Genomic DNA, 13000 nt, shown 5'->3' with positions numbered 1-13000 from the left:
GGAAGCCCAGTCCTTGGATTCTTTAATCAGTAGAAATTGATAAGAAACCAGACAAGAAACTCAGGCAAGGCTTTACTGGGACTTGTGCTTCAGCTTGAGGGGTAAAAACAAGAAACAGGCGCCCTTGCTTGTTCTCCTAGGGGGGGCGCGGTGAGCTGGTCCCTTAAATGGGGCGAGGGTGGGAGCGGATTGGTGGGTCGGGCCTGAGGGGTGGCTTAGGTGGCCTACCCACCCCCTTGGTGGTGCTGTGTGCAGGGGGCATGTGCAATACCCTGCTTTTGCTCCAGGGACCTCAGAAGTGGCGATTGGTTGGTGGCCTTTTTGTATCGTATTGTTCATAATTTGTCCCAACTGCGCATGCGCACAGTTATTTTTAGTCCCCTATAGTTCCTTTGTATTCTGTTGCTGGAGGAGACGTCTGTCTAGTCCAAGTGCAAGCGCCCCGGTAGAGGGTCCCAGGTCCCAGCCTTTCTCAGTGGTACCCAGGTCTGTCCTCCTGGCCTCCTTCCCTTTGTGCGCCTGCCCTTCTATTGAATTGCTCAACTTGAACAAGATGGAGAAAAGGATCCAGGCCAGTAGGAGTATCATGAGCTGGACAGATTTGTGAAATAAGCCTGGCACCCAGATGTAAAGGAATATCGTTCATCAAGTTGGCTATTAATTGTTACATTTGGAGAAAAACAAAACTGAAAACGTTTACTAAGAAGTTTAGGAATCAAATGAAACTTCCGGGTGTTCTGTATATGACATCTTTCTTCATTATCATAGACAAGTGAGTTGAATGTGCCATAAAACTGCCTGAAAAATAATTTTCCTACTAATACTAATGAGGGTTGTCTGGTCTTTGTCCAAAGCATTTGCAGGCAGGGCGTCATGCTTCTTGTCTAAAAACTCAATTCCTAAAGCATTCCTTGTGAAAATAGAAATTCCTGTGCCCAGATTCTCAATAATGTAAGGCACCGGGAACATTTTCAGAATTGTTGGCCTGATTTAAATTTCACTGGAAAACAGCTTTTTAAAACCAAGTTGTCTGTATGTGGCTTCCATGTGATCACTTCCCACTGGCAACTGGTAACTGCCAACTTCTGGTGGCTTGAGAAAGTGAGCCGTTTCCCACGCTCCCACACGGCAACCCAATCAGGATGTTTGTGCTGGGAGATGTTTGGATGGGGTGGAGGCGAAGAGGGCGGGAGACCAGCTGGACGAGGCTCCTTCCCTGACTCCCTTCTCTGCGGCCTGTCCGTGCATTCTAGAAAATCAGCGCTGGTGCCAGGTGATGATGGAAAATACGTCACCTGAACAGTTAACAGACCGTGATGCTTGGTAAAAAGGAAGGATCTTGCTAGGTCCACACTTAACTCTCAAACCTGTTCCTTTCCCTTCTTGGGGCCCACATTGGCTCCATCACATCGAAGCTTTTTACCTGGTTCTTGGCATGTTGCAGAGATTGGTCTTAAGTTCCTTTCCTTCTTGTCGGCCGCTGTCCCCTTCTCTAGGAATGAGGTCTGAAGTGACTGAAGGATAAGGCCGTGGGAAGGATAAGTAAGTGACCTGGAAAACCCACAGGCCTTCTCGTGAACTCCTGAACAATTGTAACTCCCTTTGCTGCTATGTTCTTCCAATCTGTAACCTCTTGAAGCTCAAACTAGGGCCATAGGCAAAGTCACTCCCATTGGATTAGGGATTTTTTTGTTTTTAATTCATAGACTCCAGAAGTAAAGAGGTCACTGGCGTGGTGTTCTCTGTCACCAGTGAACTGTGCACTAACAAGGATGTGGGAAGGGCTCAAAGCCTCATTCTAAGCATGGCTTTGCAGGAGGCCCAAGCACGCCCACTGCCAGGGGGCTGTAGTCCCTTCCCCATTTTCCCAGGGAATGTGAGTTTTAGCTGGATAAGAACAGTGAAATCTTTTCATAGACTATAAACTGGTTTCAAGAAGTGATAACTGATAACTGGTTTCAAGAAGGCTGTACATGTAGTGATCAAGAGGGCCGACTTTGAAGTCGGGCTCCTTGGGTTCAAATCCCGGTGAGGCCTCTTATTGGTAACTTTGGACAAATTGATTAACTTACCTCATTTTCCACCTCAGAAAAATGTGGATAATAGTAATAGCTAGTTTTACGGAGTTCTTCTGAGGATTAGATGTTAAGAAGAGGTCTGGGACATGGTAAACATTCAATAAATGTTAGCTATTGATCTAATTCATTAATCTGTTCAAAATAACGCCACCATCGTGACCCATCACGTTTACTTCTTGACACTTGTTTGCTTATTGTCTTATCATCTGTTTGTGTAAGTCCATCTCCGTGTCTTTCTGGATTGTGGGTACCTTGAAGGCAGAGCCTGGGTTCTACTTATTTGTGGACCCACAGTGCTTAGCACAGCCCTGGTTTGTAATGATTACTCTGTTGAGTAAATGAACGCAGTCTTTGATGATGACTTAGGTTTGAATGGTCCTTCGTATGCCACAAACCACACACTTGGGAAGCCTGAGATGCGAAGCTTAAGACCCTTGCCCAAGGTCTGGTGACGATGCCAGAGTCAGGTCCTGTGATTCTTGCCCCTGTTCCTTCTACCAGGCCGTCCTCCCTAGGAAAAGAATGCTGAGTTTTACAGTCCTGGATCATGTCTTTCTCCAATTTTTTTTGTATTTGACACACTGTCATGTTTGATACACTATGACAGCATTCTGTGAACGGGAGCTCAGTCTCCCTGAAGAAGATGTCGTTTCTGCACATCTTTTTTTTTTTTTCTTTCCTTTCTTTCTTTTTTCAAGGAAGAAAGAGCTGAGATAATTTTATCTTTACGTACTCTACACGTGCAACTATTGTGTACATTTGAGATTAATGGCAGTTAACGGAACTGCACTGTTTTCCTCTTGAATCTCACGTAAGTGAAATCATACACTGTGTCTGGATTCGTTTGCTTGGCTTAATATTGGTGAGATTCACTCGTGGTGTTTTGTGTATTTAAAAAAACTACTGTATAGCATTCCGTTGTATGAAATGGCCAGAATTTATTTACCTGTTCTCTTGTTGATGGGTATTTGGGTTGCTCCCAATTTTTGATTGTCAGTTTCTGCACTCCTTTTAATGATGTTTGGTTTTGTACAGATTACCACAAATGGCATTATTGCCATGAGTGAGCCCCCAGCCGAAGAAGCCCATCCTGGGCTGTTCCCACCGACCTTCGGAGCAGTCGCCCCTTTCCTGGCGGACTTGGACACAACAGATGGCCTTGGGAAGGTTTACTATCGGGAAGACTTATCTCCCTCTGTCACTCAGTTGGCAGCAGAGTGTGTCCAGAGAGGGTTCCCAGAAGTCTCTTTCAAGCCCAGGAACGTGGTGGTTGTCACTTGGGAATCCGTGGCTCCCTACCAAGGGCCCAGCAAGGACCCTGCCCAGGAAGGCAAGGTAAGCACCCACCCAGGCTCAAGGGCAAATAGTCTAATATGTTGGCTTTGTACACTTTGGTCTTCTGGTTTGTGCTACTCTGAGGTACACCACGCCCATGCGATTGATAAAGATTGGACAGACATCCAAAGCAAAATCTAGTAAGCTGTTTGTTGCAGGTCTGAAGCTTCCGAAACTTTATCTGCAGGGCTACTTAAATCTATGCTGTAATGACGATTAGATGTAAAGAAAACCAATTCCTGAGAAGATTGCCACATGGCAAGAACAGGGCTGATAAATTACAGCCCTAGCTGCTCTTACATTGGGTGGTGGATAGTGGGAGGTGGCTTCTAGATAAATAGAGAATTTATTAATATGAAGTGATAGGTTAAACTAATAAAGCAGTCTCAAGAGATGTGAAGAAATAAAGACCAGATCCAGACTCTAGTTGGGGGCACAAAACCCATTTGTACCATGTGGGTGGTTCAGGAAACAAGTTTCATCATAACCAGGGATGGGAGTCTCTGTGGATGCAGTGGTTGGGAAAGGTGTTAGGGTGTGTAGAGCTTGGACTTGCCCTTGGAGGAAGGGGGGAATATTTGAAGAAGCCATCTCTAGATCTGAGGTGACTCTTTAGGACATGCTTTGATTTCTCCTTGGAAAAATAAATTTGCTCCGCCATTGTTTAATTTTTATAGCATTACAGGGTAGAGAGCAACTTGAAAGGTCCAAAAGCACTCCCTTTAAATGGGGGATATTCCCAGCTGGTGGTTCCCAAAGTGTGTACCACAGAACACTGGTCCCACAGACATTCCTTGAGGAAGAGGACTCCTCAGACCAAATAAGTTTGGGAAGCGCTAAAACTATATCTCCCTCATGGTGACTCACTCTGGAAAGTCCTATAGTACAGAAACCTGCTTAATTTTGTTTAATTTAGCCATCCCCAAACCTTTTGGCCATACCCTTTTCCCTCCCAAATAAGACACATTGCATCCCATAGAGCACACTTTGGAGAAGTCTGTCTGACACGTTTTGCTTTGCCACCTGTATCTGCCTGAGTGCTGTACTGGAAAACTGTTTAAAACCTTCAGTTTCTCGAGTGTGCATCCTTTTCACTTGAGCGATACCTGCCCAGCCCCTTGTACAGAGCTCTTGCCTGCTTCACGGGCCAAATCTCCCCTCACTCTTACTTCTCTGCACCCTCTTGCAGCAGCTGTATCAGATTATTTGCAATTCCCTGCTGAGGCTTTTTGCTTGTTTGTTTTACCCACAGTCTCTTGCACTAGCTGTGCTCTCTGCTTGCGATGGCCTCTCCCTGACCCTCACTGCACGTGTCTAGCTCCTGCTTGTTCTTTCTGCCTCCTCTGCCCCCACTCCTCCCAGCATCGGGCACTTCGCCTGCACACAACTCCATTACAGAATCTATCCTCCAGTTTGGCAACGTTTTGTTCACATGTCAATTTTCCCACCTAGACTATAAATTCTCAAGTGCGGCGATCGCGTACTTTTATTCGTCTTCACAGTGCTCGGGACAATGCCTGGTGTGAAGGAGAGGTACTAACATTAGGAATATGTTCTCTGTGCCTGGCCCTTCCTATGCTAGCTCACGTAGTCCTCCTAACATTTCTGTGCGGTAGGTGGCTTTATCTCCATCTTACAGATTCACAGATCAAGGTTCAGAGAGGTTAGGTAACATGCCCAAGGTCACACAGTCAGTGAGGAGTAGAGCAGGATTTGGATCCAGATTTGTTTTCTCTCAAAGCTCATTTTCTTTCTTACTGCACGGTGCTTGGGCTCAATCAGCTAAATAATGAATGTGGTTGAATATGTTTAATGGCTGTGGAAACAAATTCTGTGCGTAAGAATTTGCTAAGTTGCATGAGATTTAGGCCACTACCTGGAGGTGTCATCTATAGTTTTGCATTAACCTTAGGGTCACGGTTATGCAGAAAGTATTCATTGATTAATTAGAAAATTTCATGTTGACATAGCTTTAGAGATATTTAAGTGGAATTATCCTGGAATACTTGGTCCTACAAAAGTATTTCTTTAGAATAAGGTGTAAATACTGCCATCTCTGTATTTTTTAGATACGATCTGGTGAAGAGCACATTTTAAGATCTGTAGATATTTTCCTGAGTAACTGAATTTTAACTCATCTTCACAGAGAAACACATTCCAGGCTGTTCTGGCCTCCTCTGATTCCAGCACCTACGCCATTTTCCTTTATCCTGAAGATGGTCTGCAGTTCTATACGACATTCTCAAAGAAGGATGAGAACCAAGTTCCCGCAGTGGTTGCTTTCAGCCAAGGTTTAGTAGGATTCATATGGAAGAGTGACGGAGCTTATAATGTATTTGCTAATGACAGAGAATCACTTGGAAACTTGGCCAAGTATGCTTTTTTTTTGTTCTTCAGTAGATTCTCCCCTTAATAAGACTATCATTAGTCTATAAGTCTGTAAGACTATTTAAAACAGTCTATAACTATTTAAAACAGTCTATAAGACTGTTTTATTAAGAATAATGTAATGGGCAATATAGAACATTACCTGAAAATGTTCCCATGGATTTAAATTTTGTATATAATTTTTATATTATGGAGTACTTTGTTTTTCTGATGAACTCAAGGGAATATACTCTTAGAATGAACAGGTATCCAAGTTTTTAGATATCATTCTCATTTGAGACAGCTTTACCATCTCTTCTATACGTATAAAGTTAGAAATACAAGTTATTCAAAAACTATGTCCTGCTATGGCCCCAAGGCTGAGAAAACCCCTCCCAATTTCATATTGCCAGTTGAATCTAAAACTCCTCTACACTTTAATGGTGTGCTGGTAAATGCTTAGCAACTGGCTTTAGGTGGGTTGGGGAAGCCCTCATTTATAGCATTTGCCTATTTCCGTGGTGTAAATACTCCTACCCATGGCCCGTTTACAGCTGCTCACATCATGTCGCTCAACCTGGGGTTGAGAAAAGGTGAACCATTATATAGTATTCTCACCATAGAGGTGCAGTAGATTCAAATAACTTGAAGAACATAGCTAATATGAGTCTCAAGTATTTATTCCCTCTGCTTTTATTTCTTTTAATTTTTATTGTAGTTGATTTACAATTGTGTGTTAGTTTCTGCTGCACAGCAGAGTGAATCAATTATACATATATGTATATATATATCCACTCTTTTTTAGATTCTATTCCCATATAGGTCATTACAGAGTATTGAGTAGAGTTCCCTGTGCTATATAGTAGGTTCTTATTATCTCTTTTATATATAGTAGTGTGTATATGTCAATCCCAATCTCCCAATTTATCCCTGCCCTTCCCCCTTGGTAACCATAAGTTTGTTTTCTACCTCTGTGACTCTATTTCTGTTTTGCAAATAGGTTTATTTATTACTATTTTTTTTTAGATTCCACATATAAGCGATATCATATGATATTTGTCTTTCTCTGACTTACTTACTTCACTCAGTATGACAATCTCTAGGTCCATCCATGTCACTGCAAATGGCATTATTTTGTTCTTTTTTTTATGACTGAGTAATATTCCATTGTATATATGTACCACGTCTTCTTTGTCCATTTATCTGTCGATGGACATTTAGGTTGCTTCCATGTCCTGGCTATTGTAAATAGTGCTGCACTGAACATTGGGGTATATGTATCTTTTTGATTGCCTCTCATTTTAATATAGATTATTTAATTGTAAGTTTATATACTTTAATTTTTTACCAGCTGGTTCAAGCAAGCTCCTGCATAGCACTGCCTTTATTTGAGTCCCAAGCAGACAGATCGATTAGACGTCCAATTTCTGCAGGACTTTCTTGATTCCTCATTCCCTGTCTAACCCCAATCTTTTGCTCAGTATTCTCTACCAAGTAGTGTATGTCCCTTCTTTCCATTGTACGAGCTGGTCATTTTACATAATTTCTTATAGGAACACTTCCAATCACACACAGAAGAACAGTAAAAATGGTGGTGCAAGAAGTAGAGATTAGGGTTATTCTATTGTATTTTATAACTATAAAATGCCTTTAGATTCTCAATATCATTTGTATTTCACTACACACTTTGAACATAAAAAGGTAAACTGAGACCTGTCCAAGGTTCCACAGCTAACAGTGTTGGGATTTCTAATAAACCAACTCTGTACCATTTTCACTCATAACTCTTCTGACACCAAATTTGTGGGGTTTTTCCCCCAACCAATTCTCCAACTCTTCAGACACCAGCTAGGTGTCCTGTAATTCGATTCAGTTCTGCTTGGAGTCAGCACATACCTCACAGGTTAAGGGCTCAGTCCCACAAAACTGCCCCCACTTCAGACATCCCTTGCAAGTCCCGGGTTGCCACCTGCACTTCTGATCAACCAGCTATAAATCGGGGATCTCCATGAACCCCTGCTCAAGTTCGATAATTTGCTAGAATGGCTCACAGAACTCAGGAAAGCACTTTCCTTACTATGACCAGTGTGTTATAAAGGATACACTCAGGAACAGACAAATAGAAGAGATGCATAGGGCAAGGTATGGGAGGAAGAGTGGGTGAGGGGCTTCCGTGTCCCCTCTGGGCTCACCACCCTCCTAGCCCCTTGATGTGTTCACCAGCCCCAAAGTTCTGTCAATCTCATCACTTAGGAATTTTTATTACATAGGCATGATTGATTAAACCATTGGCCGTTGGTGATTAACCTATTCTCCAACCCCACTCCTCACCCCCCTCCCTGGAAGTCAGGGCGTGGGGAAGAAAATTCCAGCCCTGTAATCAAGCCTTATTCTTTTTTTTTTTTTTTTTTTGCGGTACGCGGGCCTCTCACTGTTGTGGCCTCTCCCCTTGCGGAGCACAGGCTCCAGACGCTCAGGCTCAGCGGCCATGGCTCATGGGCGCAGCCGCTCTGCGGCATGTGGGGTATTCCCGGACCGGGGCACGAACCCGTGTCCCCTGCATCGGCAGGCGGACTCTCAACCACTGCGCCACCAGGGAAGCCCCAAGCCTTATTCTTCCTAGTGACCAGCCCCCATCCTGAAGCTACCCAGGGTCCCCAGCCACCAGCCATCTCATTAGCATACAAAAAGACACTCTTATCACTCCAGAGATAACAGGGATTTAGGGATTGTATGCCAGAACCAGAGACAAGGACCAAATACATATTTCTTATCATATCACACCATGCCCTGGAAAGAGAATAACTGAGAAAATGGATGACTCCGGTCAACAGGTTGCTTATATGGTAAAGCACATGACCAGTGATTCCTATAAATTGCATTTTAAGGCCTGAAAATGTCCCTGAAGCGTGCCTCTCGAGTGGCCAAGACTGAGCCTTTGCTAGGGTTGGGCCCATTGGATACAGCCTCACCGTATCCCCCTGGATGGTCTCAGCTCAGTGATGACCAGACAGGACTGCATCTGCTCTCTCATCCTCTACCGAGGCTGTGGGCAGAAGCAGGCGTTGGGTTTCAGATTGACACGGATCCCCAGGGCTCCTTCTGCTTGGTTGCTGGGGGCTGTTTGTGGGTTGCTGGCCTGTTTCCAAGAAGCCTGTCCTTCCCCCTAGGAGCAGCAACTCTGGGCAGCAGGGCATCTGGGTGTTTGAGATTGGGAGTCCGGCCACAGCCAGTGGCGTGGTGCCCTCGGACGTGAACCTGGGATTGGACGATGGAGCAGAGTATGATGATGAGGATTATGACTCGGTGACACCTCTGAGCCTGGAGGACACGGGCACCACATCCTTTCCCTATGAGGCCCGGAGAAAGGGAGACACTGGCACATACAACGTGCCCAGTGACCTGCCCCCCCGCCGCCTGGCTACTGAGAGACCCCCTGGACCTCCCACGGAGAGGACCAGATCTTTCCAGCTGCCAGCGGAGAGGTTTCCCCAGCAGCAACCACAGGTCATAGATGTGGATGAAGTTGAGGAAACAGGAGTTGGTAAGGCCATTTATGTTGCAGGTGGTACCTTCTTGGATACTTGGGTTTCCAGACAGGGGAGCATTGCTGGTGGGGTGTCAGCTGTGCGCATTATTTGGTGGTTTGTAAGGATGAGTGCCTGGGGAAGGAGGGGTGGAACTCACAGCTGCAGAGCATCGGTCGATGGGCCCGAAGGCTTCAGAGACTCCAAGGGATCTGGCCATTAGGGCTGGGGTTATGGAGACTGTAGAACATGTCCTCTTTCAAGTCTTCTATTATTCTTTCTTTTTTTTTTCTGTTTTAAAGAGAAAAGTGCTTTAGAATTATTTTGATAGTCAGATTTCCTTCCTTATTTGTGACTTCTGAGATCAGTAGTATATTCACCCACCTGAAAAAACATTTTAGAAGCTCTTTTGGCTATTGACATGGTTTATCTTTGAAATTTATTTCCTCTTGGTTTTGGAAGGAGGATGGTTGATGATTTTTCCTCCCCGACCCTCTCAGTTTCAGAGTTAGTTTGTGAACGTTTAAAACTACAAAATAAGTAGATCCCCTTTTTGAGGATGGTTTTAAAGTACAGTATCTTGTAATCAACCGTATTATATCAGATTTTGGCTACATTTTCAGGGAAAACCACTGGAACCCCAGCATGCTTTGATTTGTCTTACAAAAAAACATTTGAACTAGACTGTGTTCATTATTTTTTTGCCCTTCAGGTTGACCTATAATCCACTAAGATTCCTATCCAGGGGACGGTCCAAGCCTTTAAATGATGTTTGCTGTGACGCACAACTGCTTCAACTATGAAGTTATCATAAGGCCCTCAAAACATCTACTCAGTTCCACATTATTCACCCACTTTTATTTCTCCTTACTTGTGATTTGTCTCGTAGCAATAGTCGGATGTTTGTTCTTATCGAGTATCCCAAAGCATGGACAGTATCTGGTGGCCGGGGTAGTGTGCTTACTTACCTCTGAGGCACAGAAACGGAGAAGCTGCCCCTAGTGACATGATGAGTACGTGGTTCATGTCTCAGGGCTCCCTTTATACACATGGCACCCTGGATTTCCTGGGGTAATGCTGACACCTAGCACGTCGCACTCAGCTCTTATAGCCGGGTCTCAGAGTGGTCGCCCCAAGACGGATTGCATATGTTTACCGGCACATATGTTCACCTTCAGGGTGAGCTTTGAGTCTCCTCCTGCTTTCACCCCACATACGTGTCTCTGAAATTCTCATTTGTGAAGCCTTCACTTAAATGAGAGCATAGCTAGTCCCAGCAGCTTATGGTAGTATATTCCTTGGTACTAGTAAAAAGAAAAGCCCGGATTTGAACCCCAACTGTGTTTAAAAGAGATGTTTTTCTGCCCTCGATCCCAGTTATTTCACTGTTTTTATTAGAAAGGTCAGTCTTCTGTAGCCAGCAGTGCATTCCTGGTGTGATTTGAATGGTCACCCACAGATACGTCGACCATAACAGACCCACTGGGAGCTGGGCTTAAGCAATCAGTAGCCTCACATGCGTTCAGCTCACGGCCCAAGTATTTTCAGCTCCAAACGCCATCTTTATAAATACAGGAAATTCCCTTCTGGGTGTGTAGGACTCATGGAATCTACCTGGAGTTAAACTTTACTTTTCTCTTCACTCATAACAGTCATTTATAAAGTGGGTCATTATCCCCTATAAAAGTTCATCCCCTTTTGTGTTTTTGAACTTCATCCCAAATTAATTTGCTCTGGATTTTTGAGTTTAATGAGCTAGTTCATCATCCAATAAAATGAACCTGGGAGGGAGACTTTTTTTTTTTTTTTTTAAGAGACATTTAAAATAGGGAGAAATTCTTCTTGTTTCTTGGGTCAGAGGCTTTTAGACCAGGTATGACTGAGGAATTATTTCTGACTAGCTTTTGACTCAAGAGCTTAGGATTTATCCCCTGGTGAGAAGAAAGGGTCAATTTTTTTTTTTTTTTTTTTTTTTGCGGTACGCGGGCCTCTCACTGCTGTGGCCTCTCCCGTTGCGGAGCACAGGCTCCGGACGCGCAGGCTCAGTGGCCATGGCTCACGGGCCCAGCCGCTCCGCGGCATGTGGGATCTTCCCGGACCGGGGCACGAATCTGCGTCCCCTGCATCGGCAGGCGGACTCTCAACCACTGCGCCACCAGGGAAGCCCAAGGGTCAAAATTTTTAAAAACTACTTTAAGCTTGTTAAAATGGCACTTTATGTTATAGATATTTTACCACAATAAAAGATAACTTTAAAAAATTTTAAGGTCCCTCCTGCCCAAGATATGAAGTGGATCTGACAACATTAGCTGGATGCCATATTAAGATTGACATTGGGTGGCAGTCACCTAATATTGATTCCGTGATACTGAGGACATTGGATGATAGCATTTTTAAAGAATTCACCCTTGTGATTTCTCAAACTCCCTTTAGACCCATTTGCTTTGGTGGTTTGAATAATAGAACCACTATACTATTTAAGTGGCTACAGGTAGAGAGCCCTGGGTCTGAATTGCCTGAGCAGATGTCAAGTCTTGCACAGCTGAGGGCGTAGGGTCAGAAAGCCTCCTGGTCCAGAGCCCTGTGAAGCGCTTACAGGTGTGCTGTGTTCTCTCCAAGCAGTTTTCAGCTACAACACAGATTCCCGCCAGACGTGTGCCAACAACAGACACCAGTGCTCTGTGCACGCAGAGTGCAGGGACTTTGCCACCGGCTTCTGTTGCAGCTGTGTTTCCGGCTACACGGGGAATGGCCGGCAGTGTGTTGCAGAAGGTACTTTGCTTCTGTCTGTTCCCTTTGAAGGGGGAGGAGTGGAGTTTTTGTTTTGGTGCTTGTTTTTTTTTTTTTTGCAGTACTCGGGCCTCTCACTGTTGTGGCCTCTCCCTTTGCGGAGCACAGGCTCCGGACACGCAGGCTCAGCGGCCATGGCTCACAGGCCCAGCCGCTCCGCGGCATGTGGGATCTTCCCGGACCGGGGCACGAACCCGTGTCCCCTGCATCGGCAGGCGGACTCTCAACCACTGCGCCACCAGGGAAGCCCCTTGGTGCTTGTTTTGAAATCTTTCCTTTACCTAGATCTCTAAACGGGGGTGGTATTTTCAGTCGGGCAATGATAGTTGATCTCTCATTCCCCATTCTTGCCTGTATTTTTCTACTGGGGGTGTGGTCCTGGGGAGTGTCCTTTTTTTCTAATAAGGGGAGGTCTCTTTCTTTCCTGTGCTGCTTCTCCATCTCTGAAATGACGGCCATTGGGAACCCATCTTCACAGCTGTCCCTATAGCGTGAGACAAAGGCTGAAGTGTTGAAATTATGCAGCCTGGACCACAAATTGTCAGTGCCCCCCATTTTCCTCCGTTTCTTTCAAACCTTTTCTTTTGGCATCACTCAGACCATCCTAATGGTGGTTCAACTCCAGCAAGGCCACAGTGGGCTGGTGGAAACCAAAGTATGTAGCGGGTAACGACCTGTCCTCATGCCCCTGGAATCCCAACGTGGTGATAGAGGAGCATAACGGGTGCATCACAGCTAACTCTGGAGCCCAGACCCATTGTGGGCCCACTCCAAAAGGGACTCAGCTGGCGTCAGTGGGCTGGCATCGGTTCTGAGCTCTGCCCCCGGAAAAGGACCAACCAGTCTTGACATTCTCAGATGGTCAGAAGAATCTTCTCTGCAAAAGTCTAGAGGGTCCGGATA

At 45.0% G+C, this 13000-nt stretch overlaps 1 protein-coding gene and 1 long non-coding RNA gene across 3 annotated transcripts in view; both read left to right on the top strand.

Moving 5' to 3' along the window:
* LOC125961122 (uncharacterized) overlaps positions 1-13000 on the top strand; it is a 136964-nt gene that overhangs the window by 26318 nt on the left and 97646 nt on the right. The gene's annotated exons all lie outside the window — the stretch shown is intronic.
* Positions 1-13000, top strand: part of NID1 (nidogen 1) — a 94415-nt gene that overhangs the window by 18377 nt on the left and 63038 nt on the right. The window contains exons 2-5 of one of the 2 annotated variants that reach the window (XM_033431280.2): positions 3114-3413; positions 5560-5786; positions 8951-9324; positions 11927-12079. In XM_033431280.2, the coding sequence (XP_033287171.1) occupies positions 3114-3413; positions 5560-5786; positions 8951-9324; positions 11927-12079 (1054 nt within the window). The remainder of the gene's footprint in view (positions 1-3113; positions 3414-5559; positions 5787-8950; positions 9325-11926; positions 12080-13000) is intronic. The other variant, XM_004271552.3, reaches the window with a different exon arrangement.

The sequence above is a fragment of the Orcinus orca genome, chromosome 14, assembly GCF_937001465.1.
Source record: "Orcinus orca chromosome 14, mOrcOrc1.1, whole genome shotgun sequence".
NCBI classification, from domain to species: Eukaryota; Metazoa; Chordata; class Mammalia; order Artiodactyla; family Delphinidae; genus Orcinus; species Orcinus orca.
Note: the sequence above shows the minus strand (reverse complement) of the source record. Positions and strands in the feature narration are given on the sequence as shown.